Below are 25479 nucleotides of genomic sequence, written 5' to 3' on the forward strand. Positions count from 1 at the left end.
AAATCAAAGCAGCGTCATCCTGCGTGTTTTTTCAAGTAAAATAAAAATAAAAAAATGGCTCAGAATAGTAAGTGCATAAATATTCATAATAAAACGTTTTATTCTACATGTAATAAATATAATAAATATGACTGACATTCTTCCGTTACATGAGTCGCACTTCTAATTCCGTTCATTTTAATCTCCAGTGCTTTTAAGTATTTAAACTGTTCTACTATTAAAGTGATTTGAATTACTGAAATTGATCACATTTATTTAACTCTATTTATTTGTGTGCGTTTTTTTTTAAATACAAACATGGGACTTTGATAATACTACTTGTCAGTCTACCACAACCGGTGAAATTTAATTTGCAAATCCAACCTGGCCTCAGGTAAACAGATATTGGAAAACATCGCCGACTTCACCCTTTTCAAAGAAAATATTCAGCAAAAAAAATTCACCCAAGTGATGAGGACTGCATTGTACTAATGCTCCATCGATACATAACAGTTAAAAGCACTTAGAACATTTAACTTTATTCTGAGAAAATAGGAGTCTACTTTTACTAAAAGTCAAAAACATGATAGCAGTGAGCAAGTCCAAGGATGTTTAAACTGTATTTTGATGATGTTTATTTCAGCGTGTACCTAACTAGGTCCATGAGGTTTAATGACATAAGAAGAGGGGCTGGGGAGAAACAGGCGATTACAGAATATAGTGGTCAGACCAAGAGGAGCGAAAAGAGAGAAGGAATTTATATTGTGTGTCAGATCAGGTAGATAAAGCTAGAAACAGGTTCCTGTTTCTTCCACAATTTCTTCTGCAGTCCTTTGTATCAACTGCTGTCAGGAGAGGATTCTCTGTGTGTTGCGTTGGTCTTCATACTGTCGAGGTATTCTTGTTGTGAAACAGCCAATACAGAAGCCAAAATTTCGTCGTCTTCCCAGTCGGTTAGACCTTCAAGGTGAGGTCACCGCAACACACACAAAGGAGTAGGTTATGGTTACAATTGAGCATGCCATGAAGAGAATGCAAACGAGTGATATCTGAATGATCATCAGGGTTAGTGTTTATTGCTTTACCAAAGGCAGTGGGTGAGATTTCTTGCATTATAGTTCGATATCCGAGGCTTGGGTAGAGGGACACCAGAGAAGACGGAGGAGATCGATCCTGTGCAACAAACGTCTGGCTGCTAGGACCTGGTAGGACGAGGCAACCCTCGTGAGTTCAGCACAGGCACGGACGTAAAGCAAACCGGATTTGAGAGGACAGCTGGCCACAGACCTGGAGCGCACGGTGACGGAGGCTTGGGGAGCATCAGTGTGGCTCCTGCAGGAGACGGCGGCTTGGCTGGGGCTTCTAGAGGTGCTGGCCCTGGGGGTTCTGGAGAGGAAGCGGAGCTCCGCTGGCGAGGAGAGCGGCAGCTCCAGTCCTCCAGGCCACTGGACGTAGCAGCAGTAGCGGAGCTGCAGGTCGCACTTGCCTTGCGTGGCTTAAAAACAGAGGACAGACAGTCTATGTCAGTAACAATAAATGCATTATGAGGAGTCAGCAACACTCACTTGCTGCCACATGTACATTTACGGCATTTGGCTGACACTTTTATCCCACGCGACTTACAATTATGACTGAAAACAACTTGAGGGTTGAGGTTCTTGCTCAGGGGCCCAGCAATGGCAACCTGGCAGTGGTGGGACTTGAACGGGCAACCTTCTGATTACTAGTCGAATACCTGAACCACTGACCTACCACTACCCCCACATCAAAGATTTTATAAGTATCTTTCTGGAAATGACAGCAGCAGTGGAGGCTCACACCTGTCTGCCTTGTTTCTCTTGGTCCTGAAGCCACTGTAGGTAGGATTCTCGAGCCACCTGCTCCTCTATGGCCTCATTGGTGGCCTCCCAGTCTGTGGCTCGCTTTTTGTCCTCCAGCATCTGCTGTTCAATCCAGGACTCTTCTGAGGTCTTGATGGCGTGTTTCATCAGAGACTGATCAGCGTACTGCCCAGAGCAAGAACAAACACGGGAGTCAGGCACAGACCAAACACGGGAGTCAGGCACAGACCAAACACGGGAGTCAGGCACAGACCAAACACGGGAAACAGGCACAGAAGATACTGACTACATAGAAGTTATAAACTACCGCCACTGCATATGGCGTCGAATCAGTCCACTCATAAGTCCACTCATATGTCCTTACCCCTGGTTTGAAGGAGGGCAGACCAAGCCCCACCCCAATAGTGGCTTTATTGGGGTTCACCACTGAGTTGTAATGAATGTTCCGATGGTAGCTGACCCTGATTGGCTCATCATTATTCTGATGGATGCCATGGAATGTGTTGATTGGTTCTGGAAATGAAATGAAAGTTTTTCTTTCAGTGATTACAACGTGTTCTGTTAAAAGTAAGGCATTTACAGGTGTAAGGACCTCACTGAGGTGAATTTACACACCGATGCCATACTGGTAAACCTCCACTGGCCGGTTGTACATCTCTGCCATGGCCTGCATCTCAATGTGGTTGCCGTGACAACTGCTCTTCCTCTTCCGGTTTATATATGTGGTGAAATCCTCTGTGACATAACTGGAGAAGTAATCAGCATTTTTCACCTGAAACCAAAACACAGAAGGTGTTGGATACTACAGACTCAAAAAACACTGTATTAAATCATCAAGACAAAGAGTTGCTAAATGACTGGCCTGGTATACACCCTCCTACATCTCATGGGCTTACACATGAGCTCATGTGCTTCCACAGACCACAGGCATTTCTCCAGTGGCTAAACATTTGCACATAAAGGTGTAGCATCGATCTTCATCTAAAGAGCGTCCAGTACACTTATGAGGCTTCTTCACCTTACACAAACCACAATATGAACTCTGATTTATCAGACTAAAAGTTAGGCTAAGAGCATATAGCAGGTGCGAAATCAGGGGTAATACCAGACCAAAGCCATCAATCAAAGAGAGAGGAAAGGCTCGGTAGATTCTGGATTCCGTTTAGAAGACTAAATATTCCCCTTTTGATGTTGGATTACTGCACGCCACATGTGGTGGATTACCGCACACTACACATGGCGGACTCATTGCACACTACACATGGCGGACTCATTGCACACTACACATGGCGGACTCATTGCACACTACACATGGCGGACTCATTGCACACTACACATAGCGGACTCATTGCACACTACACATGCATTAAAAGGGTGCATCTGATGTGCTGTTAGCGCTGACTCACCAAATAATCCATACAGTGTTTCCGTACCACATCATGCATGTCTTGGTCCCCATATACTTGATCAGCTGCAATAGCATCACACATGAGAATGTATGATTACACAGCCAGTGACAGGAAGTTCCCAACAGTGAGAATTTGAAATAACTGCCTATCAGGTAAAAATAGACGGCGAGGAGAGTTACCAACAGCTCGGAAGAGGCAAGCCCCATCTTCCTTCATCTTTTTGATGACAAATCCTTTCTTTTCCGTGAGAGCTTTTTCAAACCATTGTTCTTGCTATGGATACAACAAACAACACCATCAAAATGATAATTAAATAATAACTGTTCAAGAATATGGCATTAGCTCTTTGTAACCGACCCTAACTTTGTCCATTGACTTTTTCCAAGTCACGTGATACAAAGTCCCATCCAAGGCCACTAGAAACAGTTCTGGTCAAATCAAAGACACAATCACATTCACACAGAGCTTGGCAGTTTAAGGATTCAAACTCTCCATCTTGGCAACATGACACAAAAGACTCCTGTTCACGTAGTCAAAATGTTAAAAATGGGATCAGTGGCATAATTAAGGTCCATTATTATAAGTTCTCCTCATGTTAAGTCTTTATGTTTGTAGATGCAATTTTCACTGACAGCTGACACAGTCTATTCAAACAGTCATGTTTCAGAAAACTGCTTAGGGTGGAAGGTTATTAGAATAAAATAAAACTCAAACAGACATGAAAGAGCTAGTTAAGTGTTAAGTGAAACAGCTAATTAAGGAAAACAAACTTAATTTTCTAAAAAAAAACCTTTTTATCGACTAAAATAAATATAATTAAATTAAAAATTAATATATGTTCTGTCATTAAAACTAATAGAACAAAGAGTATTTTAGGATCTCCTTGAGATTAAGCACTGGGCATAATTCTCATTTACACAAATGTCACTGGCTTCAAGGTACTGCATGACACCCAGTTAGAAGAATTAGAATAATTTTCCCTGAAATCTCCACAGGAATTTTAAAAAAACAACTAATGACTTTCTCTTCTTTCAGGTGTCAGTACTGACTCGTCATGTTCAGCACTAGTACCTGCTCGACCGTGGCGGGGTCCACAGCCTGAAGTCGCAACGCGCTCTCATACTCATCCTCGCTGTTGTTTCCTCCGGTCCCTTCCTCGGTGTCCGGGGCAGTACCCCCCCCTGCTGCCCCCGCCGTGGTTCCGGGGCACACCGTCTGTCGTCGTCGTTTGCTGAGACCGGGCCCCCCGCAGCAGCCCCCGACGCCCGTCCCGCACGGCAGCTCCCCGCGACTCCCGACGACCGCGCTCGCGATCCCTTCGCACGCGCCGACCGGGGCCCCCGTCGCCGCGGGCTGCTGCGGCGACGGCTGCTGCGCGCGGGACGGCGCCTCAGTCCGCCGGTCGTCCCTCGACGCCCTGGGCCTCGACGCGGTCCGGCCGCCGAGCGGATGCGGATGCGGGTGCGGGTGCGGGTGGTGGTGACCGTGCTGGTGGTCGGGGCCGCCGCGTCCGTCCGGGTCGTCCGCGCGGTCGGTCGCACCGGCGGCGGCGGGCGGCTTCTTCTCCGGCAAGATCGTCATCGCTCGCGCTCACCGACACGGTTTGTTGTGAGCTGAGCTAGCTAGCCTGCTGCTAGCTGCCGTTAGCCAGGAGAAATGGGCTCCAGCTTCCTCTTTCTCTGGAAAGTCCGGCGGACTAGAACATAAACTGCGCTGTAGGGATCCTGCGTGTCTTCTAAGGCCATAAAATGTTGGCAAAACTTTTGTTATTATTCGTCTTTCGTTTCGTTTCTTCGCCAGAACGAGCGAGAGAGTCGCAGACAAACATCAACAAACACGTCAGATTGCGTCACGTCATGCCTTTGTCACGTGAGGCTCACGTAGTAGTTGCGCGACCAAACCTCCGTTAAGATGGAGTCCCATTTATAAAACTAATAAATCTTCTGGACATCGACATCATTGTTTTTGTTTTTGTATGCAGTGCACAAATGTGTATATGCCGGTTTTGTTTTTGAGTTATTATAAAATTATATACAAAGAGTGATGCAAGTTCCTTGTTGTATCATTGTAAATCAATCACCAGGATTGACATCATCTAAAGTTAGTCATATATTAACATGTTTAGTCTTTTATATTTTGTTTGTTTGCTATTAAAAGTATTTTTAAAATTAGAATGTGCGTTTTGTAAAAGAGATTGTTAGCGTTCTTGTTATTAACCTTTGTAAAGCCAATTATATGATTCCAATTTTCAGTGTGCTGGAACGAAATTGAATTTATGGTTGCGAGTTTTGTTGTCTACAAGGACAGTAGGTTATGGTCTCAGAGTAGGACAGTAGATTTACCAAGAAAGTAGTTTAGGGTCTCACAGCAGGACAGTAGTCTTACAAGGACAGTAGTCTTACAAGGACAGTAGGTTAGGGTCTCACAGTAGGACATTAGTTCTACAAGGTCAGTAGGTTAGGGCCGTATGCAGTATGTGACCAAAATAAAATTTTCCAGTACAAAAAAGATACCTGGATGACATATTATTCCAGCACGCAACCCGTCCTTCATCTTGTCCTAAACATCTTCTTTTATTGGCAAGTGTTAACCAGCTGCCACACAAAGTGTATTATGAAATCCATTAAACATAAACACAACCAAAAGCCAGGCTGTGTTGGAAATAGCACACTACATACTACACACATACTGACTGGGCACCAAATCAGTTCACCATATACAGTATGCAATAATTTCAGAATAATTCCAGTATGCGAAAGATACCCGTCTAACGTACTTTTTCTGCCAAATATTCCAGTGTGCAACCAGAACTGTCTTTGTGGTTTACTGCATCCCATAATGCAACAGTGGCGGAAAATCTTTCCTGGGCAGGCGGAACCTTCATACATTCACGTGGTCTGCATTTGTCGCATACTGGATACTATACTGCATACTGCTACAGAGACTAGTATGGAGTATACAGTATACACTGAGGGCAGCATGCAGCATACATTACGTAGTAGGCTATTTCAAACACTGCCAGTTTAAAACAGCTACACTGTTATAAAATGTAATGTCCCTAGCAATACAGTCTTTTCTATTAAAAAAAGGAAATACTGCAAAGAATCTAGGACTGCACTCACTTGTTTATGCTAGAGTGACATAAACAAGCCACAAAAGAGAGATCCTGACCATTAAGTACAAACTGAGTGGATAATCTCAGCAGTGTTTCAGTACACCTTTTATTGAGACATGCATACAACAAATCTTTATTTAAGTTTGTGTTTTCAAGCAGAACAAACATGACATCCATGAAACACACCTAGGCTGGGCTAACCTGCTTGAATCCTGATTTTGACTGGCCACATAAAACAGAATCTGCTTGGTCTTGCAGGTGCCTGTAGGACAGACAGACGTGCTGCATGGAATAGCATTACATGCAAATTACATTTAAATTTGCATGCACATTACCGTAGCTAATGTCAATATCCCAGCTAGGTGAGGTGAACTAGATGTTTAACACTAAATGCAGAATCCAGAACTCTGCCTGTACTCTTAGAAACATGCAAATGTAATGAAAGAAAAGCAGAAGATTTCAGTAACATATAATTAATATTGAAAGATTTAGTCAGCAAATTATTTAGCAGGTTAAATGACACAAAATATACATAAAATAATCAAGAGGCTTAATGTTACAGTCCATATTTAAGCCAATACTGCACACAGTATGAAGTGTGTAGATACATCTGTGGGTGAAGTCTGAAAAGAGAATTGTTCTGGACCTACATGCGATGCTTTTATTCACAATGGCATTAATATGAGATCTGATGTTAAGCCTATAATATGTTTTATTGAATATATAATATATACCACATGAGGCTGTGATTATTGTGTCTACATGTAGTTTTGTTTAACCTGAACATTGACATCGGTTTTAGGTACTGGTGTTGTCAATTGTAAAAAGGTTACTTTTGGGAGATTCACATGCCTGAATATTCCAGAGGAAGACCTTCTAGTCAAAAACTTTCATTGCTGAATTTCTAACAAAAGGTTATATCGACCCACACTCAGGTGTATTAGGTATATGTGAAGGAATCTTATTTTTCTTTATGTGATTCTAATTGTGCCCTGCACCATTCAGTTTTGTATTTGCACATACTCCCATAATTAATGTTTTTGGTTTCATTTTGTACCACAAGAGAGCGCCCTTCACTGCACTGAGGTAGATAATAACGCCGTTTTTAATAAACACCCAAAAGAACACGCTATACTGCAAACCCTTTGAAATGAACAACAAAATGCTTGTTTCCTTTACTAGCAAAGTCATGGCACAATCTGACAAGATCTTTTTTTTTAATATCAAACGAATGTGGGTATTTGTTCATTTTCACTCACTTCTTACAAGCTACAAGCTGATGGCTCTCCCAGATGTATAAAACATAATTGATCAGAGGCTCAAGGTTACGAGAAAAACATATGGACTCCCTGAGAGGTGTGTTTGATTCAGTTGTGGAAAAAAAGGGCTTACATCAGCAAAATATTTGGGGATGCCGGACACATAGTTCATGCAGATCTCTGAAAACGGTTGTAAAGGTTAAAATCAGAACTACAGCTTAACTGGTGCTGGAGCATGCAGAGAGGTATAGAAAGGAAACACATTTTTACATTTTTTGCATTTTTACATCTCCATACTGACCAAAGAAATCCATTAGTCAAGATATTTCTATTTTTGTCCATATCATTTTCAAAGCTCTGACTCATTTCTCCCAGATTTTTTTTTTTTTTCGTCATCAACAGTGGCCCAGGGTCTCAAAATCTCTATTCCGTCCATTTGATGAACATAATCACAGTGCACAAGACTCGGCGGAGTACCGTCTGTGGCCTGTCTTAAACCGTCCAGGTCACCGACCCACACAGGGGCCCATTCTGGCACAGGTTCTAGAAAAGAACCTCAGGTGCTTATAGAGGCAAAAGACAATGATTTAAAACTGTGCTTCCTTAACAGAACAAAGAAACAACAAAACAAAGGAATAATAATCATTTTTAAAAATCGACCGTCTCGATTGGAAATGCCGAGAGCTGCAGCGTTCACCGAGGTCTCTCCGCGTCCCCTCGGATGTCCCCGTTCTGCTTCTCGCTGGCCTTGTGCGAGAGGCGCGTGGAGACGGTGGCGGCCTGCACCACGGACTTGAAGCTCCGCTTCCGCTTCTGCATGTTCCGCTCCGGGTGGAAGACAATCACGTAGACCTTGGGGATGTAAAGCATTCCCAGGGACACGGTGGCACTCAGACTCATGGACACGGTCAGCGTGGTGGTCTGGATAAACATCTGGAACGAGATGGGCGAGATTTAGAGGGGCCGTGTCTTACACAACGTATGACTGAGACATCAGCGCGGGGATCCCTACAGCGCAGTTTATGTTCTAGTCCGCCGGACTTTCCAGAGAAAGAGGAAGCTGGAGCCCATTTCTCCTGGCTAACGGCAGCTAGCAGCAGGCTAGCTAGCTAGCTCAGCTCACAACAAACCGTGTCGGTGAGCTCGAGCGATGACGATCTTGCCGGAGAAGAAGCCGCCCGCCGCCGCCGGTGCGACCGACCGCGCCGACGACCCAGAGACAATTTAGTTTGTGTTAAACTAGTGCATAAGGCCCACACACCCCTTGTCTCTTGGCACTGGCAAGTTGCCTTTCAGCATAGCAACAAGCAGAAGTTGTGTTAGGAGTAACATTATTCATCACAATCACATGGAGGAGAAAGTCCCACATAAACAAATAAACAGTCTTTGTTGCTTTATGTGGCTAGAAAGAAAAGCGGAACCAGGTGAGGTATTTATATCCGATCAAACCCGCCTCCTTTTCTGTCCTGTGTGTCATGGCGATATATTCGCCGAGGGTGGGCGATTGGTCACTGCCTGTTAAATTGACCAAGCATGGGGTGAAAAGGAACGAGCCTAGAGGTGATTTGCCCCTGAGTGCACCCTGCCCTGAGTCATTTCTCATGGGAGTTTGTCGCCACGCTCTGGGATAGAGCTCTGGCCCGTCGGGGGGCAGCTCCGCACGGCCCTTTGCTGAGATGCACCGCCAATCCTCCACAATAGACTGTGGGCCCGATGAGAGGCGCTGGCTTAGCAGCTGATAGAATGTGCGCGTGTCCGGGCAGACCGGTGCGTTGACATGTAACTCATTCATATATAACAAGCAGCGAGAACACATGCAGACCTCTGTAGGTTGAATACATTTCCACACAAATGCAGCTTATAAAATCCCCTGATATTTTACAAGGCTCAGACTAGACCGGATATTCCTTCGCGGTGTCGTCGTGATATGAAGATCCCGGTTCGTTGTGGTTTATGTCAGAGAATCTCACTGTGTGATGGGACACGTCCCTCAGAGAGGTAAATGTGTGTGGCAATGGTGAGAAGGCGTCTGGTGTTGGGGCTGGTGGTCAGGGCAGGTTTGCTGACTGGAAGACCAGGTTCAAGACTGGGTTTGCTGACTGGAAGACCAGGTTCAAGATCAGCCCTTCGGCAGCTGGAGCAGGCACGACTGAACAAGAAAAACAGACGCTCCTCCTCCGCCTGCTTTAATTTCCATCCTTTTCATTCCGGAGAGGTGAAAACACTGAAAGAGCACCTCAGGCAAAGGTGCTCCGTGACTCACTGGCTACTAACAGCCTCTTTTCTTATCCACAATGCCGCCTCCTTTATAGGTCCAGCTGCTTTAGAAGAGCAAACATCCCCTGGAGGGATTTGAAGGGGGGGGGTTAAAGTTAGCAGTGCGTATTTGTGTAGCATTGTGTATTCGCAATATAAACCCGACGAGATTGGAAATGGCTCTGACCCTAGTCCACTAATGAAAGAAGCTCGATTTCCGTTGCTGGACAGGTTAACCGGTGTTCCGCGCTCTCTGCCTTTTATAAACTAATGTGCTTTAAGCATAAATACCTGAAATACCGAACACCTCTTTTTATTATTCCCACAATACTAATAAACACTCATCAAATCCATGCCCCCATCCAGATCCACAATACTGAAGTAAAAAATCAAGACATGGTAATATTCGTATCACGGGCAAAGCCACGAATCACGTCTTCGGCGGCATGGTGAAGGGAAGCGCCACCTACCTTCTCTGTGGACTGCGCCGTGCCGAAGAAGATGGGCACGAAGGCCAGCCAGATGATGCAGGTGGTGTACATGGTGAAGCCGATGGGCTTGGCCTCGTTGAACGTCTCCGGGACGCCACGGCTCTTGACGGCGTACACCGTGCACGTGACCATCAGCGCCATGCTGTAGCTGAGGCAGCCAATCAGAGACAGGTCGGACATGTCACACTTCAGGATGCCTCGTGCCAGCTCCGGGTTGGGGGGGTGCAGCTCCTCGAAGTCGATTATGGTGTGGGGAGGTACGAGAGCGAACCAGATGAAAATCCCTAGCAGCTGAGAGAGAAAACAGGATCCATATGAGAACAGACAGCACTGTTAAATTGGATTACGGATTTAATGAAATAACGTCTGTGTGATGGATCGGTATATAACTTCATATTAGCACGGAGAGAGAAACTTCAGTCCCACCCCTCCGAATGACAAAAGGGTAACAGGATAAGTCTGGAAGGGGGATTGTTCACTGTAACGGCAATGCGCTCGCTATCTGAGCTGACGTCTTCAACAGACTGACTAGACCGTCAGGCAGAGCGCAGCATTTCACAGTTAGCACCTTCTTAATGAATTATTGAGTGGAGGAAAAGTCCGTAGACAGGAATAGGAGGACAAAAGTATGAACTCAAGTGTCCTGAGCGTGGAACCGACCAAAAAAATGATCAGGTTGCTGTGAACTGCTATGACGGAACCCTTTTGGAATACAACACCTCAATAATGATCAGTAATCAGCTTCAGTGATCATCAACTCGTCACTGTTATTACATTATTGTTGGTTTTTAAGTGAAAATACTGAACTTGGTCAGAAAGGACTAAGCTTGGAGGCTGAAGTGGGATCTGCGGACCTGCGCCGAGATCAGGAGGGAAGTTATGATGAGTTGCGAGGCAGGGCTGATGAACTTGGGGGGTGTCACCGACTTCTTGCCCCGCTCGAAGATGCGGTAGATGCGGTTGGTCTTGGTGAGCATAGCCGAGTAGCTGACGCACATCCCCAGGCCGAGCAGCAGCCTGCGCAAGGCGCACACCGTCACGCTCGGCTCGGCCATCATCAGGAACGTGATGAGATAGGTGAGGAAGATGCCCACCAGCAGCACGTAGCTGAGCTCCCGGCCGGCCGCGCGCACGATGGGCGTGTCGTTGAAGCGGACGAAGGTGACGATGACTCCCGTGGTGGCCAGGATGCCGAGCATGGCCAGTACGACGGGCACGACGGCCCAGGGCGAGGTCCACTCCAGCTTGATGATGGGCGTGGGCCGGCAGCCCGCACGGTCGGGCGTGGGCCGCGTGTCGAACGGGCACGTCTCGCACGTGAACTCGTTGAGGAGGTGCTGGTAGCCATCGCAGAGCTCACAATGCCAGCAACACAGCATGCCCTTCACCATCCTCTTCCTCTCTCCTGGCCCGCAAGGGAAGCTACAGACAGAGTCCGGTGCCTGCCTCTCACCCCCAGGCCACTGCATCTCCTCGGTCTGGAAGAGAGAGAGGAAAACGGACTCTAGTGCTGAAGAACCGTCACATTAGTGACATGCCACCCCATCATCTCCGAGATGGCACCAACATGTCATGTGACCAAGGTAAAATTTTAACATGGGCATAATCCCACAAACACCACGTCCTAATTACTGCAAGCGTCCTACGTCCGAAACACCCGCAGTAGGGATGGATGCCTACGTTGAGCCGTAGGTGGTTCGTCCACTGGCCAATGACCTTGTAGCCGGCGATGGTGCTGTTAGACATCTGGTACTGGAAGATGTCGTAACGGCCTGGAGCATCTCCGTTCTCATTAAACATCACTCCAGTGCCTGCACTGCCTGGGGAACCAATACACATCAGGCTTTTAGCAGCATGCAAGGAGAAGGAGCTTATTTAACACACACGCACGCACGCGCGGTCCAACAGACATTGTGAGGCAAAAACGAGACAAGTAAAACATTTTAAGGCCAACATGAGTTCATCTGTCTGTGCTTTCTCGGGCCCCTCTGGCATTCACAGCTGAGAGGACATCCATCCATACAGGAAAGAGACAATCACAGTGAGGAAAATTCAATGGCTCGGCTGTTCATCAAAAGTTCAAGGAGCTGAAGAGATGGAAAGAAAAGGGCACTCGCACAGAAAGACGGCAGAGCAAAGCAAAAGAAGATGCCTCCGGGGAGACAAGGAATGAGACACAGAAGAGAGAGAGAGAGAGACAGACAGAGAGAGAGAGAGAGAGGTACTCTTCAGCTGCAGTAGCGCATTAGTAGAGCTCGCCAGGCTATATGGGAGTAATGTCTTCAGACTGACCTCGCTACGCCACACACTCAGACCCAAACCTAGCCTTCCTCCTTAGGAAGCCTCATCCTCGGACTTCCGCTGTTCTCCTGTTCTCCCATTTTTTACCTTTTGAACATCTTTCTAATGAACTAATGAACACTAACAAATACAACTAGTCCCACTATGGAGACAAGACATGACATGCTAGTATTCTATGACTATCTGATATTCTGGTCATTTTCTACTACTCTTTGAGCTGCAGATCAGGGTACTTTTATGGGCACTCAGGAGACCTATTTGGCCTCAGACTGTTTCACTAAAACTCCTTTGACATTGTTTTTCAGTATTTTCCAAATAATTCTAAGTTAAAGAATTAACATCCTGTGGCAATAATGAGTCAATAAATGCTTATTTACACCATGTCTTACTAAATCAATATATTACAGTGGTTCATTTCTCCTCCCAAAAACCTTCACTCACTGTGGCTTTCAAAAACACAAGTATTATATATTTATAATTAATATGTAACCTCAAAACACAATTATTTTCTGTAATATTTGTTTTTTATTAATTTTATTTTCCTAATATTTTCTCCATTTAAAAATATGTATATTTTACATTTTATGTTATATATTGAATTTTATTTAATATTTTGTGTCCGATCTGTATCATGTAAAATGCTTTGTAATCTTGTTTGAACAGAGTGCCGCACAAATCAAACCATGACTTGCCGTGTGAGGCAGGCAGGCGAGCTGGAAGCAGAAAACAAGTTTATTAGTGAATTAACAAAACAACAACAACAACAAACCAACAACAACAACAACACAGGGGAAGGGGACCAGGGAGCAGGTGGTAGTCTTGACTGCCTTGGCTCTGGCGTGGGCGTCAGTGTGAAGATTTGAAGCACTTATGGAGAGAGCTGGAGAAATGAACCTGTGGGTTTTAAAAAGCCCAATAACAGGTGTGTCTGGTTAGCATTCGGGTGTAGGTGAGCGGTGTTATGACAGGGTGGTGCGTAGCGAGCTCTGACCGTGCTTCGGGGTTTGTGGAGGTGTGTGTATTTGTGAGCATGTCTGAGTGCATGCTGCATCGCGCTTGGCTGGGTGTCTGCTGGGATGTGACATAAATACATGAATATTCAGGATATCTTAGTGCTGCAAGGATTTCGAAACAGCTGAAAAATCATTTTGTCTCATTACGTATTCACAAATAACAAGTACCTTAAAAAGTAAAACAGAGTACATTTTTATTAGTTTGATTAGATATAAACATTTCTTGGCAGTGGACTCTAAACTTTTAGTCTCTACTTCCTTTCCCATTGCCTTGTGCACAAACTCCCGGTCGTCTCATTCAGACCACCGGGAGTTTGTAGTTTGCCGCGTTCTCCGAGGTCTGCGCTCTCTACCGCTGACGACCACTGTGCCTATCGCGCCCTCAACCCAGTAGAAACGCCGGACTCACCGTTGAAGTTGGCGCCCCGGATGTATTTGAGCAGCAGTCCTCCATCCACCGGATCCATCCTGCTACAGACGCCTGGGGCCCCCGGGCACAGGTCCGTGAGCATGTGGTGGAGTGCGTGGGCCATGGCATACACGGCGTCGATCACAAATTGCACCTTCCCCTCCTGCTCGTACGGCGAGTCCTTGCCGATCCGCTCCTCTCCTGGCCGGGACGGTGGGCGACACAGTGTGCTGCGTCACTGTCGTGCTTTACACTTAAACACGAGGAGGATCAATACAATATTTGCTGGGCGGAGCGTGCGGATTTGCCAGAGCATGCATACATACTGTTTCTGAGACATTTAAAGGCCAGATTAATCACACCAGAGCAAGTTTTCACCTACTAAAGAGCCTTTTGAATACATGTTAAACTACTCTAACCTACTAGATAGTATGTCCAGTCCATCTGTGTTCCTTTGATTAATGTTTTGTTCAAGTTCTCCTACCATTGGTCATAATAAGTGGTTGCTATTTTATATTCCACAGACCTTCTGCTTAAGACTGAATAACTATAAGCTCGTTGAGCTCCACAGGATAGCCAATGCGCCCAAATCCATTTGACGAATGGTTAAACTGCGAAGGCTCTCCTCACCTGTACATTTCCTCTGTCCACTGTCTAATTTAAGGCCAGGGCGTGTCAGTTTGCAGCCAAAGTTGTCCTCCCAGAACTCTGCGAACCACATGTTCCTCCTGTTGTTCTCCAAAGAGCGTGAGGTGAAGTACTGGTCGAAGCCTGCAAAAGCCGTACGCTTCAGCCAATAGCGTTCAACCCACTGGACCACACCTTGAAAACTAGCTCGGAAAGAACATTGATTTAGTTCCCAACCCCTGAAACCATGTGGTATCTTGTTAGATGATTCAATATTGAGGCAGGAATTTCTTGTCAAGGCTCATCCCTCCAGCCAATTTAGTGGAAGCGCTAACCTCTTGCCAGACAAGTGTGAAAGGGCACACACTCTCGCACCAGACAAGCTCATTGGAAAAGCATTTTCCAATCAATCAAAAATCATTTACAAATGCTTCTAATATCATATTAATGATATACCAGCTAACACCAACATGGAAAGATGTGTTGAATACATCAAGCTGTCAACAAAGTTAAGCAAAATGTTAGCATCTAGTTATAACCTCTATAGGCGACATTAAAGTCTTCATATCCTCTATAGATTAGATTAAAGTCTTCATATCCTCTATAGATTAGATTAAGGTCTTCATATCCTCTATAGATTAGATTAAGGTCTTCATATCCTCTATAGATTAGATTAAGGTCTTCATACCCTCTATAGATTAGATTAAAGTCTTCATATCCTCTATATATTAGATTAAAGTCTTCATATCCTCTATAGATTAGATTAAAGTCTTCATATCCTCTATAGATTAGATTAAGGTCTTCATATCCTCTATAGATTAGATTAAGGTCTTCATACCCTCTATATATTAGATTAAAGTCTTCATATCCTCTATAGATTATATTAAGGTCTTCATACCCTCTATAGATGCCCTTTTGGGCAGGATGGTGACTGCACCCTCTGCCACATCTTCCTGGTTCAGGACAGGGGCAATTTTGGCTCCCCAGCTGTCAGATCCCACAAACAGGAAGTGACCTGTGAGATTGGCCCTCTTTGCAGCCTCAAGGACCCGCCTACAGTGGATAAGCAGAAAAACACACTGCCAGTGACCTCTGGATTTACTGGGTTATTGAAAAAATATTTCATTTTGAAATTGTTATTAAATATCATTATAAAATTGCATTAGAACATAGAAAGCGGGAGTAATCATAGACAAATCCACTGTGCCAAACACCCCTTTATCAGATTTTCTGGAGCTATTTCTGGAAATTATGATGTTGATAAAGAGATTTTTTTCCTATAACCATTAACTGTTTCATTACATCTTAAAGGGGGCAAATTCCTGAAAATTCCAGGAAGTTACTCACTTGATGTCGTCTTCATTAGCAAATATTATGACCACTCTGGCATTGGAGGTCTCCATTAGCCTTTTAATGATTTTGTCAAACTCTCCTGGTCGTGGTTCTCTAGGAATCCTAATGGACTGGGCTATGCACAGACCTCCTGGGTGGACACAAGCCACACACACACACACACACACACCAATGTGATGTCTCACATTTCTTTAGCACCATAAATAAGAGTTAACTATGATATTTTAACAATGATATATTCTTCTCAAATGCTCAATCGATCCAGACCAACATGCGGATCGCTTTCCTAAGTCAGACACCAAGCTTGTGCTGCTGGGTCCTGAACCTGCTTCTCTGGAGATCTGGAGGAAAGCGTCTACCCCACTCTCGCCGTAGCTGCCCTCTGATGCCAGCGTGGAGACGTAGTTCCAGCCCATGGCCCTCACGATGTCCACCATGGCCTGCGCTTGGAAGGAGTCCGGTGGCACCACCCGCGAGAAGAAGTCGTAGCGCGCATTGTCACTCAGCTCCGGGGCTGTGGAGGCGTAGCTGATCTGTGGGATCTGAAAGTCATGCCAAACTCTGATCAGACTCACTGCTTCACCCTAAAAAGAGGATCCCATTACAGATCTGTTGGGCTACAGGAGGTTTTTGTTAATCCTGCAAAGTTGATATTTTACCACAAACCTTACTGCATATAAACATTTGTTCTCGAATATAATTCTGTGCAAGAGTCTTAAGAGCTCAGAGGACTCTTGGTTTTACTGTTTCATAAGACAGAATGTGGCTTTTTAAAAAAAAGAATCCTGCATTTAAAAGCTGTGAAAGAGTAGGCCTAGACGCTGAAGTGTTAAAGCATGTAAATCGCTTGTTGACTATGCATGCAAATCGCTTTTATTAGGCAACGTGAAAAACCACATCACGCATATCAAAAACCTCTATTTTCAGTTTCATAGATTGCTCTGAGTGCTTTAAATGTTTTGAGTGTTTTTTGTTTATATAAATCACTTTGAATTACATTTGCATATGAAATGTTCAAGGCAAACAAACCAACCTTGTCTTTAGAGAGAGGGTGGGGTTGCCACTCATGTTCAAATGTCCCCTACGCATGTGTGATCATCATATCTTGTGAGCCGTCAGAATGACGTTGCGTTTTTTACATACTGCGCTAATTTTAAAATATATCAGTCAGTCGCAGAACAGAGCCGCTGCAGTAACAGCACGACCCCACAACCTGTGACTTCTGCTCCCCACTGCTGGCGTGGGGAAAAAGACTGTGACAGCAAGACGGAACAAGCAAATAAAGATCATTGGTCCTGGGAAAATGTATGAGAAGATTACTTTACTTTAATTATTTATTATTCCTTAGCAACGTAGCTGATGTCAAGGGGGGTTTGCATCAGTTGACGTCCTCTAAGAGGTTTGATGAGAAAGAGTGCAAAGACACAGAAAGAAAAACGTACACCCGGAGACCCAAACGTACACCCGGAGACCCAAACGTACACCTGGAGACACAAACGTACACCCGGAGACCCAAACGTACACCCGGAGACACAAACGTACACCCAGAGGCACGAGACACAAACGTACACCCGGAGACACAAACGTACACCCAGAGACACAAACGTACACCCAGAGACACAAACGTACACCCAGAGGCACGAGACACAAACGTACACCCAGAGACACGAGACACAAACGTACACCCAGAGACAGAAACGTACACCCAGAGACACAAACGTACACCCAGAGACACGAGACACAAACGTACACCCGGAGACACAAACGTACACCCAGAGACATGAGACACAAACGTACACCCAGAGACACAAGACACAAACGTACACCCAGAGACACAAACATACACCCAGAGACACAAATGTACACCCGGAGACACAAACGTACACCCAGAGACACGAGACACAAACGTACACCCAGAGACACAAACGTACACCCAGAGACACGAGACACAAACGTACACCCGGAGACACAAACGTACACCCGGAGACACAAACGTACACCCAGAGACACGAGACACAAACGTACACCCAGAGACACAAACGTACACCCAGAGACACGAGACACAAATGTACACCCAGAGACACAAACGTACACCCGGAGACACAAACGTACACCCAGAGACACGAGACACAAACGTACACCCAGAGACACAAACGTACACCCAGAGACACAAACATACACCCAGAGACACGAGACACAAACGTACACCCGGAGACACAAACGTACACCCGGAGACACAAACGTACACCCAGAGACACAAACGTACACCCAGAAACACGAGACACAAACGTACACCCGGAGAGACGAGACACAAACGTACACCCAGAAACACGAGACACAAACGTACACCCGGAGACACAAACGTACACCCAGAGACACGAGACACAAACGTACACCCAGAGACACAAGACACAAACATACACCCAGAGACACAAACGTACACCCAGAGACACGAGACACAAACGTACACCCAGAGACACAAACGTACACCCAGAGACACAAACGTACACCCGGAGACACAAACGTACACCCAGAGACACGAGACACAAACGTACACCCAGAGACACAAACGTACACCCAGAGACACAAACATACACCCAGAGACACGAGACACAAACGTACACCCGGAGACACAAACGTACACCCGGAGACACAAACGTACACCCAGAGACACAAACGTACACCCAGAAACACGAGACACAAACGTACACCCGGAGAGACGAGACACAAACGTACACCCAGAAACACGAGACACAAACGTACACCCGGAGACACAAACGTACACCCAGAGACACGAGACACAAACGTACACCCAGAGACACAAGACACAAACATACACCCAGAGACACAAACGTACACCCAGAGACACGAGACACAAACGTACACCCAGAGACACAAACGTACACCCAGAGACACAAACGTACACCCAGAGACACGAGACACAAACGTACACCCAGAGACACAAACGTACACCCAGAGACAAAAGACACAAACGTACACCCAGAGACACAAACGTACACCCAGAGACACGAGACACAAACGTACACCCAGAGACACAAACGTACACCCGGAGACACGAGACACAAACGTACACACAGAGACACAAACGTACACCCAGACACAAGACACAAATGTACAGGCAGAGACACAAGACACAAACGTACACACAGAGACACAAGAACGAGATGAGGAAAACAGCGTCTGTCAGATGATCTGAAAGGATTATAATTATATAAAGCACACTGAGAGAAAGACAAAGGTCATGAGGCAAGGTGGCCATTCCTCATACAATATATTTAATTCTGTTGGCTACATGCAGCATATGTTTGCCATGGCAAACTTAACTCTTTCCTGACCCACCACAACATTAAAGTTAAGACATGCAAGTGTTTCTATATATATTCACTACATTGAGAGAATAGTCTAAAGTATAAAGTACACTGTGTGCCTTCTGGAGCTCCTACCCAGCAACCCCTGCTAAGGAACAATAAACATGATGTATTTGTGGGAAGCTTAATTAGATCAATTAAACTCAAGTAACAGCCATAATGAGACTTTTCATCCAGATTTAGATTTTTGACATTGTAACAGTGCTGTAGGGTGAGGAAATCTTACCACCAAAAGACGGAGACATGAGGGACAGACCTATGACACTACAACACAGAAAATTAACGCCATATTAATCCATAACATAAATGAATGTTTTAATGTTTAACTTTTATGTTTAAATCTTTTATTACTTGCATTATTTAAGTATGGCATAGATTACAGAAGGAATGAAATTAATCTTTGCCACTCTTCAAAAGGAAAGGATGTGCTGAACACTGATACTGAAGCTGGGGTTTGTTTTTTTTGTTTGTTTGTTTTTGGTATTTTCATACTGTTGCAAACATGCAGACTGACGAACATGTAGGATGTGGACGTACTGTGGTTAGGTGAAGTGCAACGCGATACGTTGCACCAATGAAACACAAGATATTTCCTTTGACATGCATACAGCCCGGTGTCATGCTAAAAAAATATTAGGAAAATATGTCCCCAAATTCTATTAATCTGTAAATGCATATGCATTTTGACAGCTGCCTATATAGCTCATATAAACAATTAGATTTATTTACCTCAAACGTCTCGAGTAGCTAAATTAAACTTCTCTGATAAATTATTGTAAATCCCCCTCATACGTTCTTATTACTATATCTTTTAGGCTTATCATAATCAACTTTTCTCTTAGTCTAGATTATATTCTCTAAACATTAAAATTTGCAGCTATTAAATCATTCATTTAAAAAACTAGCCCCATGATATTTCCAGCTACAGGGCAATTTCAAACTAGCCCTTTATTTCCCACATACTAGAAAAAGCAGTTGTTACAATCTATTTGCAGACATATAATATCTGATTATTTATTTCATGTGGATTTAGACCACATCACAGCACTGAAACTATGCTAACAAAGGTAGATTATGATCTTTTAACATCCTCTGATAAAGGATGCGTCTCTTTTCTTAAACTTTTAGATCTTAGTGTTGCATTTTATATCACGCACCACAACATCTTACTGGACTGGCTGGAAACACTCATTAGAGGTGAAGCACTGTCCTGAATGAAATTTGACAGCTCACTACAGTTTACAAAGGTACAGTAGTGTTTCACAAGGGTCAGTACTGGGTCCTTTCTCATTATAAATGCTGTTGTTAGGCACAATTATTTCTATGCATTAACTTCCATTGTTACGCAGACAATATTCAGATGTATATATCTTCTGGTCCAGATGAGGACTGTACACCTAGCAAAACAGGACTGTGGAAAGGAAATTTAAAAAACTGGATGGCAACCAACTTCCTCCTTCTGAATTCCAGTAAGAGGTGTTACTGATTGGACCCAAAGCTAAAAGTAGTAAATTGTTCAATATTGTACAAAATGGGTTTTCAGTTGCACCAAAAACCTCTGTAAAAAAGGTAGGTATTAAAAAGACTTGAAGTTGAGAGACTCTGATCTCTCATTCGACACACATATGTAATGTTAATAAATCTGATGTTTATATAATATTGCTAAACTGAGAAATATACATTCCTGATCAGATGCAGAGAAATTGGTCCATTCTTTTATTTTATCAAGATTGGATTATTGTAATGGTCTTCTAATTGGTGGCTTTAAAAATCCTGACTTGTACAGAACGCAGCAGACAGAACAAATTACAAGAGCTAGAAGGGTTGACCACATTAATCCTCCTCTTCCAGTTCTGTACTGGTTCCCGTTTAAATTTTGAATCAACTTTAAAATTCTCTTTTTGAATGGTCTGGCCCCGTGCTGCCTGAGCAAACTCATCAAATTCTATAATCCGCCATGCTGACAGCGCTCTCAAAATCCCAGATTTCTGTCAGATCCTAGAATTAGTAAGATTACAGCCGGGGGAAGGTCCTTCTCCTATAAAGCCCTTCAGTTATAGAACAGCCTTCCGGCTTTAATTCACACACACTTAATTTTTAAAATCTGGATTATTTAGCCAAGCTTTTGGCTAGCTTTCTCTATATACGGTGCAGAGCCCAGGGCCCTCAATTATAGAGATTACTAGCAATCTGAGGCGTTGTCCAGCCACTTCGTGTGTCCACTTGGGTTTGTGACGTTGACGTGGGCGGGATGCAGAATCTCAGAGAACCCTGAGGACTGTGGTCACCCTCTGGCTCCCTTTTCTATTTCTGCTACTGATAAACCTGCCAGAGCCGCATGCTGATCACTGGCACACGTCTACTGCAAATGGACGGTTCATCTGTTGTTCTTTATCTTTACAGGTCCAACTACATCTTTCTTGTCTTATGTGCCTCTTGCTGCGGAGATGATGCCAACGCTGGACTAGAACTGCTCGTCGGCCACCGAGAGATGGACGCCGGCTCCAGGGCTGCCAGTAGATGAACCAATACTGTCGTGTTCATCCACCCACTCCATCGACGTCAACGGATGCGGATACAGCCTGCCTACCCGAGACTCACTTGTGAAGCTGACTCCTATACTGAACTAGTTACATGCTGTATTAAAGCATGGTCTGGTCACAAGCTGAGCCGCCCACTACTGCTGCTGGCAACAGGAGACAGTGTGTGTGTGTGGGGGGGGGAGGTGTCCCCTCAGAGGGACAAACAGGCTGTGGAAGGCCTCTGTCTGAGTGTTCCTAAAGCCTGTGGAAGCGTTCTTCTCCCTGCACCACAGACATGGGGTAATCACCTCCGAAAGCTGCCCTCGGAAACAGCAGCCCCAAGCAAACATGAGCATCAAGGCTACTTTTTGCCCGATGGTTGGAGAGCAGTAGCCCAGTACTGCTAATGGGGTGTCCGCTCAGGGAGTGGACGAGGGCATGTTTCCACCAGAACCCAACGACACCGTCTTTATTTACAAGATACACATGCTTCCTTTTAAACAGCCCTAACTGAGATGCTCTGAACATCCCAGTGGTCATATATGCTAATAAGGCTCTGTACATGTTTACGCATGTAGCAAGATTTTTGCAATAATGAATATAAAATGACTCCGTGATAGGGAGCATGGAGCAAATCTGTTTATTAAAATTACGGAACAATACTTAGTTTTGCAGTGCTGATAATCTAATGGTGGTTCTTATATTTTATTAGCCAGAAATAACTCAATTCTCCAAAGACATTCCGAGTAATATGAGAAAAAATGAAAAACGAGAAGTGCTCTCTTTTAGGGAGCCCTTACTTAAGAGCCCGTGAGCTGAAATACTATCTGAACCTTTTAACAGCTCAGAACCAAATTAGTTACACTTCCTCTAGCGAGCTCCTGCAACATCGCTATCTCCAGTGCCTCGCCCGTCTCCCCAGGAAAGAGCAAATCTAGCAAATTGACTGTTTTGTTAGAGCTAGAGAATGAGTGACGCCACCCACCCTATTGGCCAATGAATGCATTTCGGCAAAATAACAAAACCACCGGAAATTAGGAAAAGCAAACGTGAGAGGACAGGTGGTGTGATCTGAACCTAATGTCAGGAGAGGTAGTGACAGGCCAAGGCATGACTGCAGCCTTCTCCTGGATAAACTCTCAACTCTTACCAATCTTAAAGTGAGTCAACTAATGAGTGCTGACACACTTCAGTAGTACCTCACCGCAAACAGGCGCAAGACGTTGGCCACCATGATGGACACGGAGCTGGCAGACGCCCCGATGACCCCAACCACGCGCTCCGGCTTGGGGACGATGGGCGGCTCTCCATTCGAGCATCGCACGTCCGACGTGTCTTTCTGGATGAGAGCCTGGACGAAGGTGAGCGACTGTTCCAGGGCGTATGTGTCCCTGGAGCAGGTGTCCAGGATCCGGGCGCCCAGTGTGACGTTGGGCAGCAGGTCCGGGTCGCTGTTGATCTGGTCCAGGGCATAGAGCATGGCCTCCATGCGGTGTATGCCCTTCTCCTTCTTCAGCTCCCCACACGGGACACCCGCCAGGCCCCGGGCATGGATGGGGAAGAGTCCTCCGAGCGTGATGTCACCCTCCACCTTTATGGAGTGGGGTGGAGTGTCGACAGAAGCCCGAGACTCAGCGGGGAAGCCCAGCAGCAATGCCCACAGGAAGGGAAGCTGTGAAACCAGGGGCTGCCCGGTTGCCCTGCCGCGCCCATAGCTCTGGCGTGAGGCAGGAGTGTCCGGTGCTGCTGACGTGGTGGCCATGCCAGGTGGCAAGATCCTCGACTACTGTGGAAGGGGTTCTTGTCCGCTATCCATGACTCCTGTGGGGCCGGGTGGGGGGACGACAAACGGTCAAATGGCACGCATGCTTCTTAAAAACCAGTGCTGGCGTTTGGTGTGATATACATGCTGAATGTGTGTGACTATACAAGAAAAGGAAAGCTGATGTGGCTGCTTCTGAGGGACAAATGAACACAGAGATTAGGGCAAGGGCCAAATTTCCCAAAGTATTGTAAGATAATTTATGAGGCGGCAATGTCTGCCCCGTAACGAAGAAGAGGAACGAAAGGGAGAGGAAGAAAAACCTTTCTGTTAAAATAATTTTTTCTATTTGTATCCTGAAGTATCCAGACCTGAGCACAGAGGGAACGGATCTTGGAATCCTAGACGTCATTATTATTATTACTATTAATATCAGAAGAATGAAATGCAGCCTCATCACGCATTTTTCCGATTTAGATCTAAAGAGTTTATTAGCCAGACATCCGTTATCTGTCCTTATTTTGCCTGTCCAGCTCAGTCGGTTAATATAACCTCAAGACACAGATCAAACTCAAAGAACACATCACAGCACATTTTAGATGTGTTCACAGTAATGAAGAGGTTAAACTGATTCATTCCATTACACTGCCCTGTCTGCACTGTGTATTACTGCCTATGGACTAGCATATTATGCACTAGTATTTACTTAAACCATAGCAGCTCTGTTTATGTGCTTTGTAATTAGTAACAAATCATAATTGAATAATAACTTACATTTCAAACGCTATATATATATATATATATATATATATATATATATATATATATATATATATATATATAAAAACATGCCAATAAGAAACTAAACATGCAGGTGTGAAACATGTTCACATGTCTGAAACTACCCCACCCCTTCGTTAACTTCTTTAATTTAGGACAATGTTCCATTTTCAAAATAACACAACTGATGAGAGCAAAAGCCATTTCAGTCCTCACCTGAGATTGTCAGGGGCGAGGCGGCGGTGGTCCCAGTAAGCCTCATCCACGACGATACGACTGCATCATAACTTGACAGTAACTCTTTTATGATCGCCAAGCGCATGTCATCCTAAAGTTACCCCACTGTCTTGTGAAACGGTAAGTCTAATGTTGTCGTCGAAATAAAACAACAACAACAGAACCCCCTAACAACGAACAGTTAATAATAACGGCGTTGAGGCGTCATCTGAAGCGTAAAAGCGCATTCACGACGGTGAATGTCCCTTAAAAGTCAAATCCCTTAAAAGCCCCCCGAGCTCTATCCACGCGTTAATGGGTCCAGATTGGGATTATGCGCGCTACTGAGAAGGTTCTGAGAGAGAGAGAGAGAGAGAGAGAGAGAGAGAGAGAGAGAGAGAGAGAGAGAGAGAGAGAGAGAGAGAGAGAGAGAGAGAGGGATCGGGACGTTTGCAAGAAACAGAGAAACAGGACGTTTTCATCAGACGTGCAATCTTGCAGGAGGAGCAACCCTTTCCTAGAAGGCTGCTCCCACTACTAATTCGGAATATATATTCAAAATTTTATACAGTTCCACTGACTTCATCAGATGTAACAGACCAGTCTGTTTAGTTCGTTATATTCGTCGCTGATGTGTACCATTTTGGAAACGACCCATATGTTAAGAATGGTTATTGTAATGTTATATTTAAATCATAGTCTCACTGAACTTAATGTTTTTCATTATGCGCAAGCGTGTATTCAACCCTCCAAACCA

General features: G+C 44.8%; 2 protein-coding genes across 8 annotated transcripts; both read right to left on the reverse strand.

Moving 5' to 3' along the window:
* Window positions 1-318: 318 nt before the first annotated feature.
* On the reverse strand, window positions 319-5276 carry otud5b (OTU deubiquitinase 5b). Of its 2 annotated transcripts, XM_027003014.3 has the most exons (9): window positions 4301-5265; window positions 3409-3502; window positions 3227-3291; window positions 2436-2592; window positions 2185-2333; window positions 1800-1985; window positions 1267-1474; window positions 1065-1181; window positions 319-939 (listed from the first exon to the last, which is right to left on the reverse strand). In XM_027003014.3, exons 1-9 carry the CDS (start codon window positions 4808-4810, stop codon window positions 818-820), a joined length of 1608 nt encoding a protein of 535 aa, XP_026858815.2. In that variant the 5' UTR covers window positions 4811-5265; the 3' UTR covers window positions 319-817. The 2 variants fall into 2 exon arrangements, with proteins under 2 accessions (XP_026858815.2, XP_081561316.1); XM_081705190.1 differs by lacking the exons at window positions 3227-3291; window positions 3409-3502 and having other exon boundaries at window positions 4301-5276.
* Window positions 5277-6430: 1154 nt separating this feature from the next.
* grm6b (glutamate receptor, metabotropic 6b) lies at window positions 6431-25394 on the reverse strand. 6 transcript variants are annotated; one of them, XM_081705259.1, is made up of 11 exons: window positions 24723-25394; window positions 23169-23785; window positions 16379-16595; window positions 16048-16183; window positions 15599-15753; window positions 14704-14844; window positions 14074-14274; window positions 12031-12170; window positions 11445-11828; window positions 10330-10641; window positions 6431-8536 (listed from the first exon to the last, which is right to left on the reverse strand). In XM_081705259.1, exons 2-11 carry the CDS (start codon window positions 23724-23726, stop codon window positions 8297-8299), a joined length of 2484 nt encoding a protein of 827 aa, XP_081561385.1. In that variant the 5' UTR covers window positions 23727-23785; window positions 24723-25394; the 3' UTR covers window positions 6431-8296. The 6 variants fall into 6 exon arrangements, with proteins under 6 accessions (XP_081561385.1, XP_081561382.1, XP_081561383.1 ...); XM_081705256.1 differs by having other exon boundaries at window positions 11205-11828; XM_081705258.1 differs by lacking the exon at window positions 6431-8536 and adding an exon at window positions 8545-9945 and having other exon boundaries at window positions 11205-11828.
* Window positions 25395-25479: the final 85 nt, after the last annotated feature.

Source organism: Electrophorus electricus, chromosome 22 (assembly GCF_041902795.1).
Source record: "Electrophorus electricus isolate QZ-2024a chromosome 22, ASM4190279v1, whole genome shotgun sequence".
NCBI lineage: Eukaryota > Metazoa > Chordata > Actinopteri > Gymnotiformes > Gymnotidae > Electrophorus > Electrophorus electricus.

Bases quoted from the DNA above. Each gene is read 5' to 3' on its own strand.
- otud5b (XM_027003014.3), bottom strand. From the start codon at position 4,810: ATGACGATCTTGCCGGAGAAGAAGCCGCCCGCCGCCGCCGGTGCGACC. The intron at 1,986-2,184 runs GTAAGGACATAT...TGCTCTGGGCAG, and splicing joins TGCCCTCCTTCAAACCAGGG to TACGCTGATCAGTCTCTGAT. The intron at 940-1,064 runs GTAAAGCAATAA...CTCACCTTGAAG, and splicing joins AATCTCACCCACTGCCTTTG to GTCTAACCGACTGGGAAGAC.
- grm6b (XM_081705256.1), bottom strand. From the start codon at position 23,726: ATGGCCACCACGTCAGCAGCACCGGACACTCCTGCCTCACGCCAGAGC. The intron at 10,642-11,204 runs GTCCGCAGATCC...TTTCTCTCTCAG, and splicing joins CCCTCCTGATCTCGGCGCAG to CTGCTAGGGATTTTCATCTG. The intron at 8,537-10,329 runs GTAGGTGGCGCT...ATCTCGTTCCAG, and splicing joins CGGCGCAGTCCACAGAGAAG to ATGTTTATCCAGACCACCAC.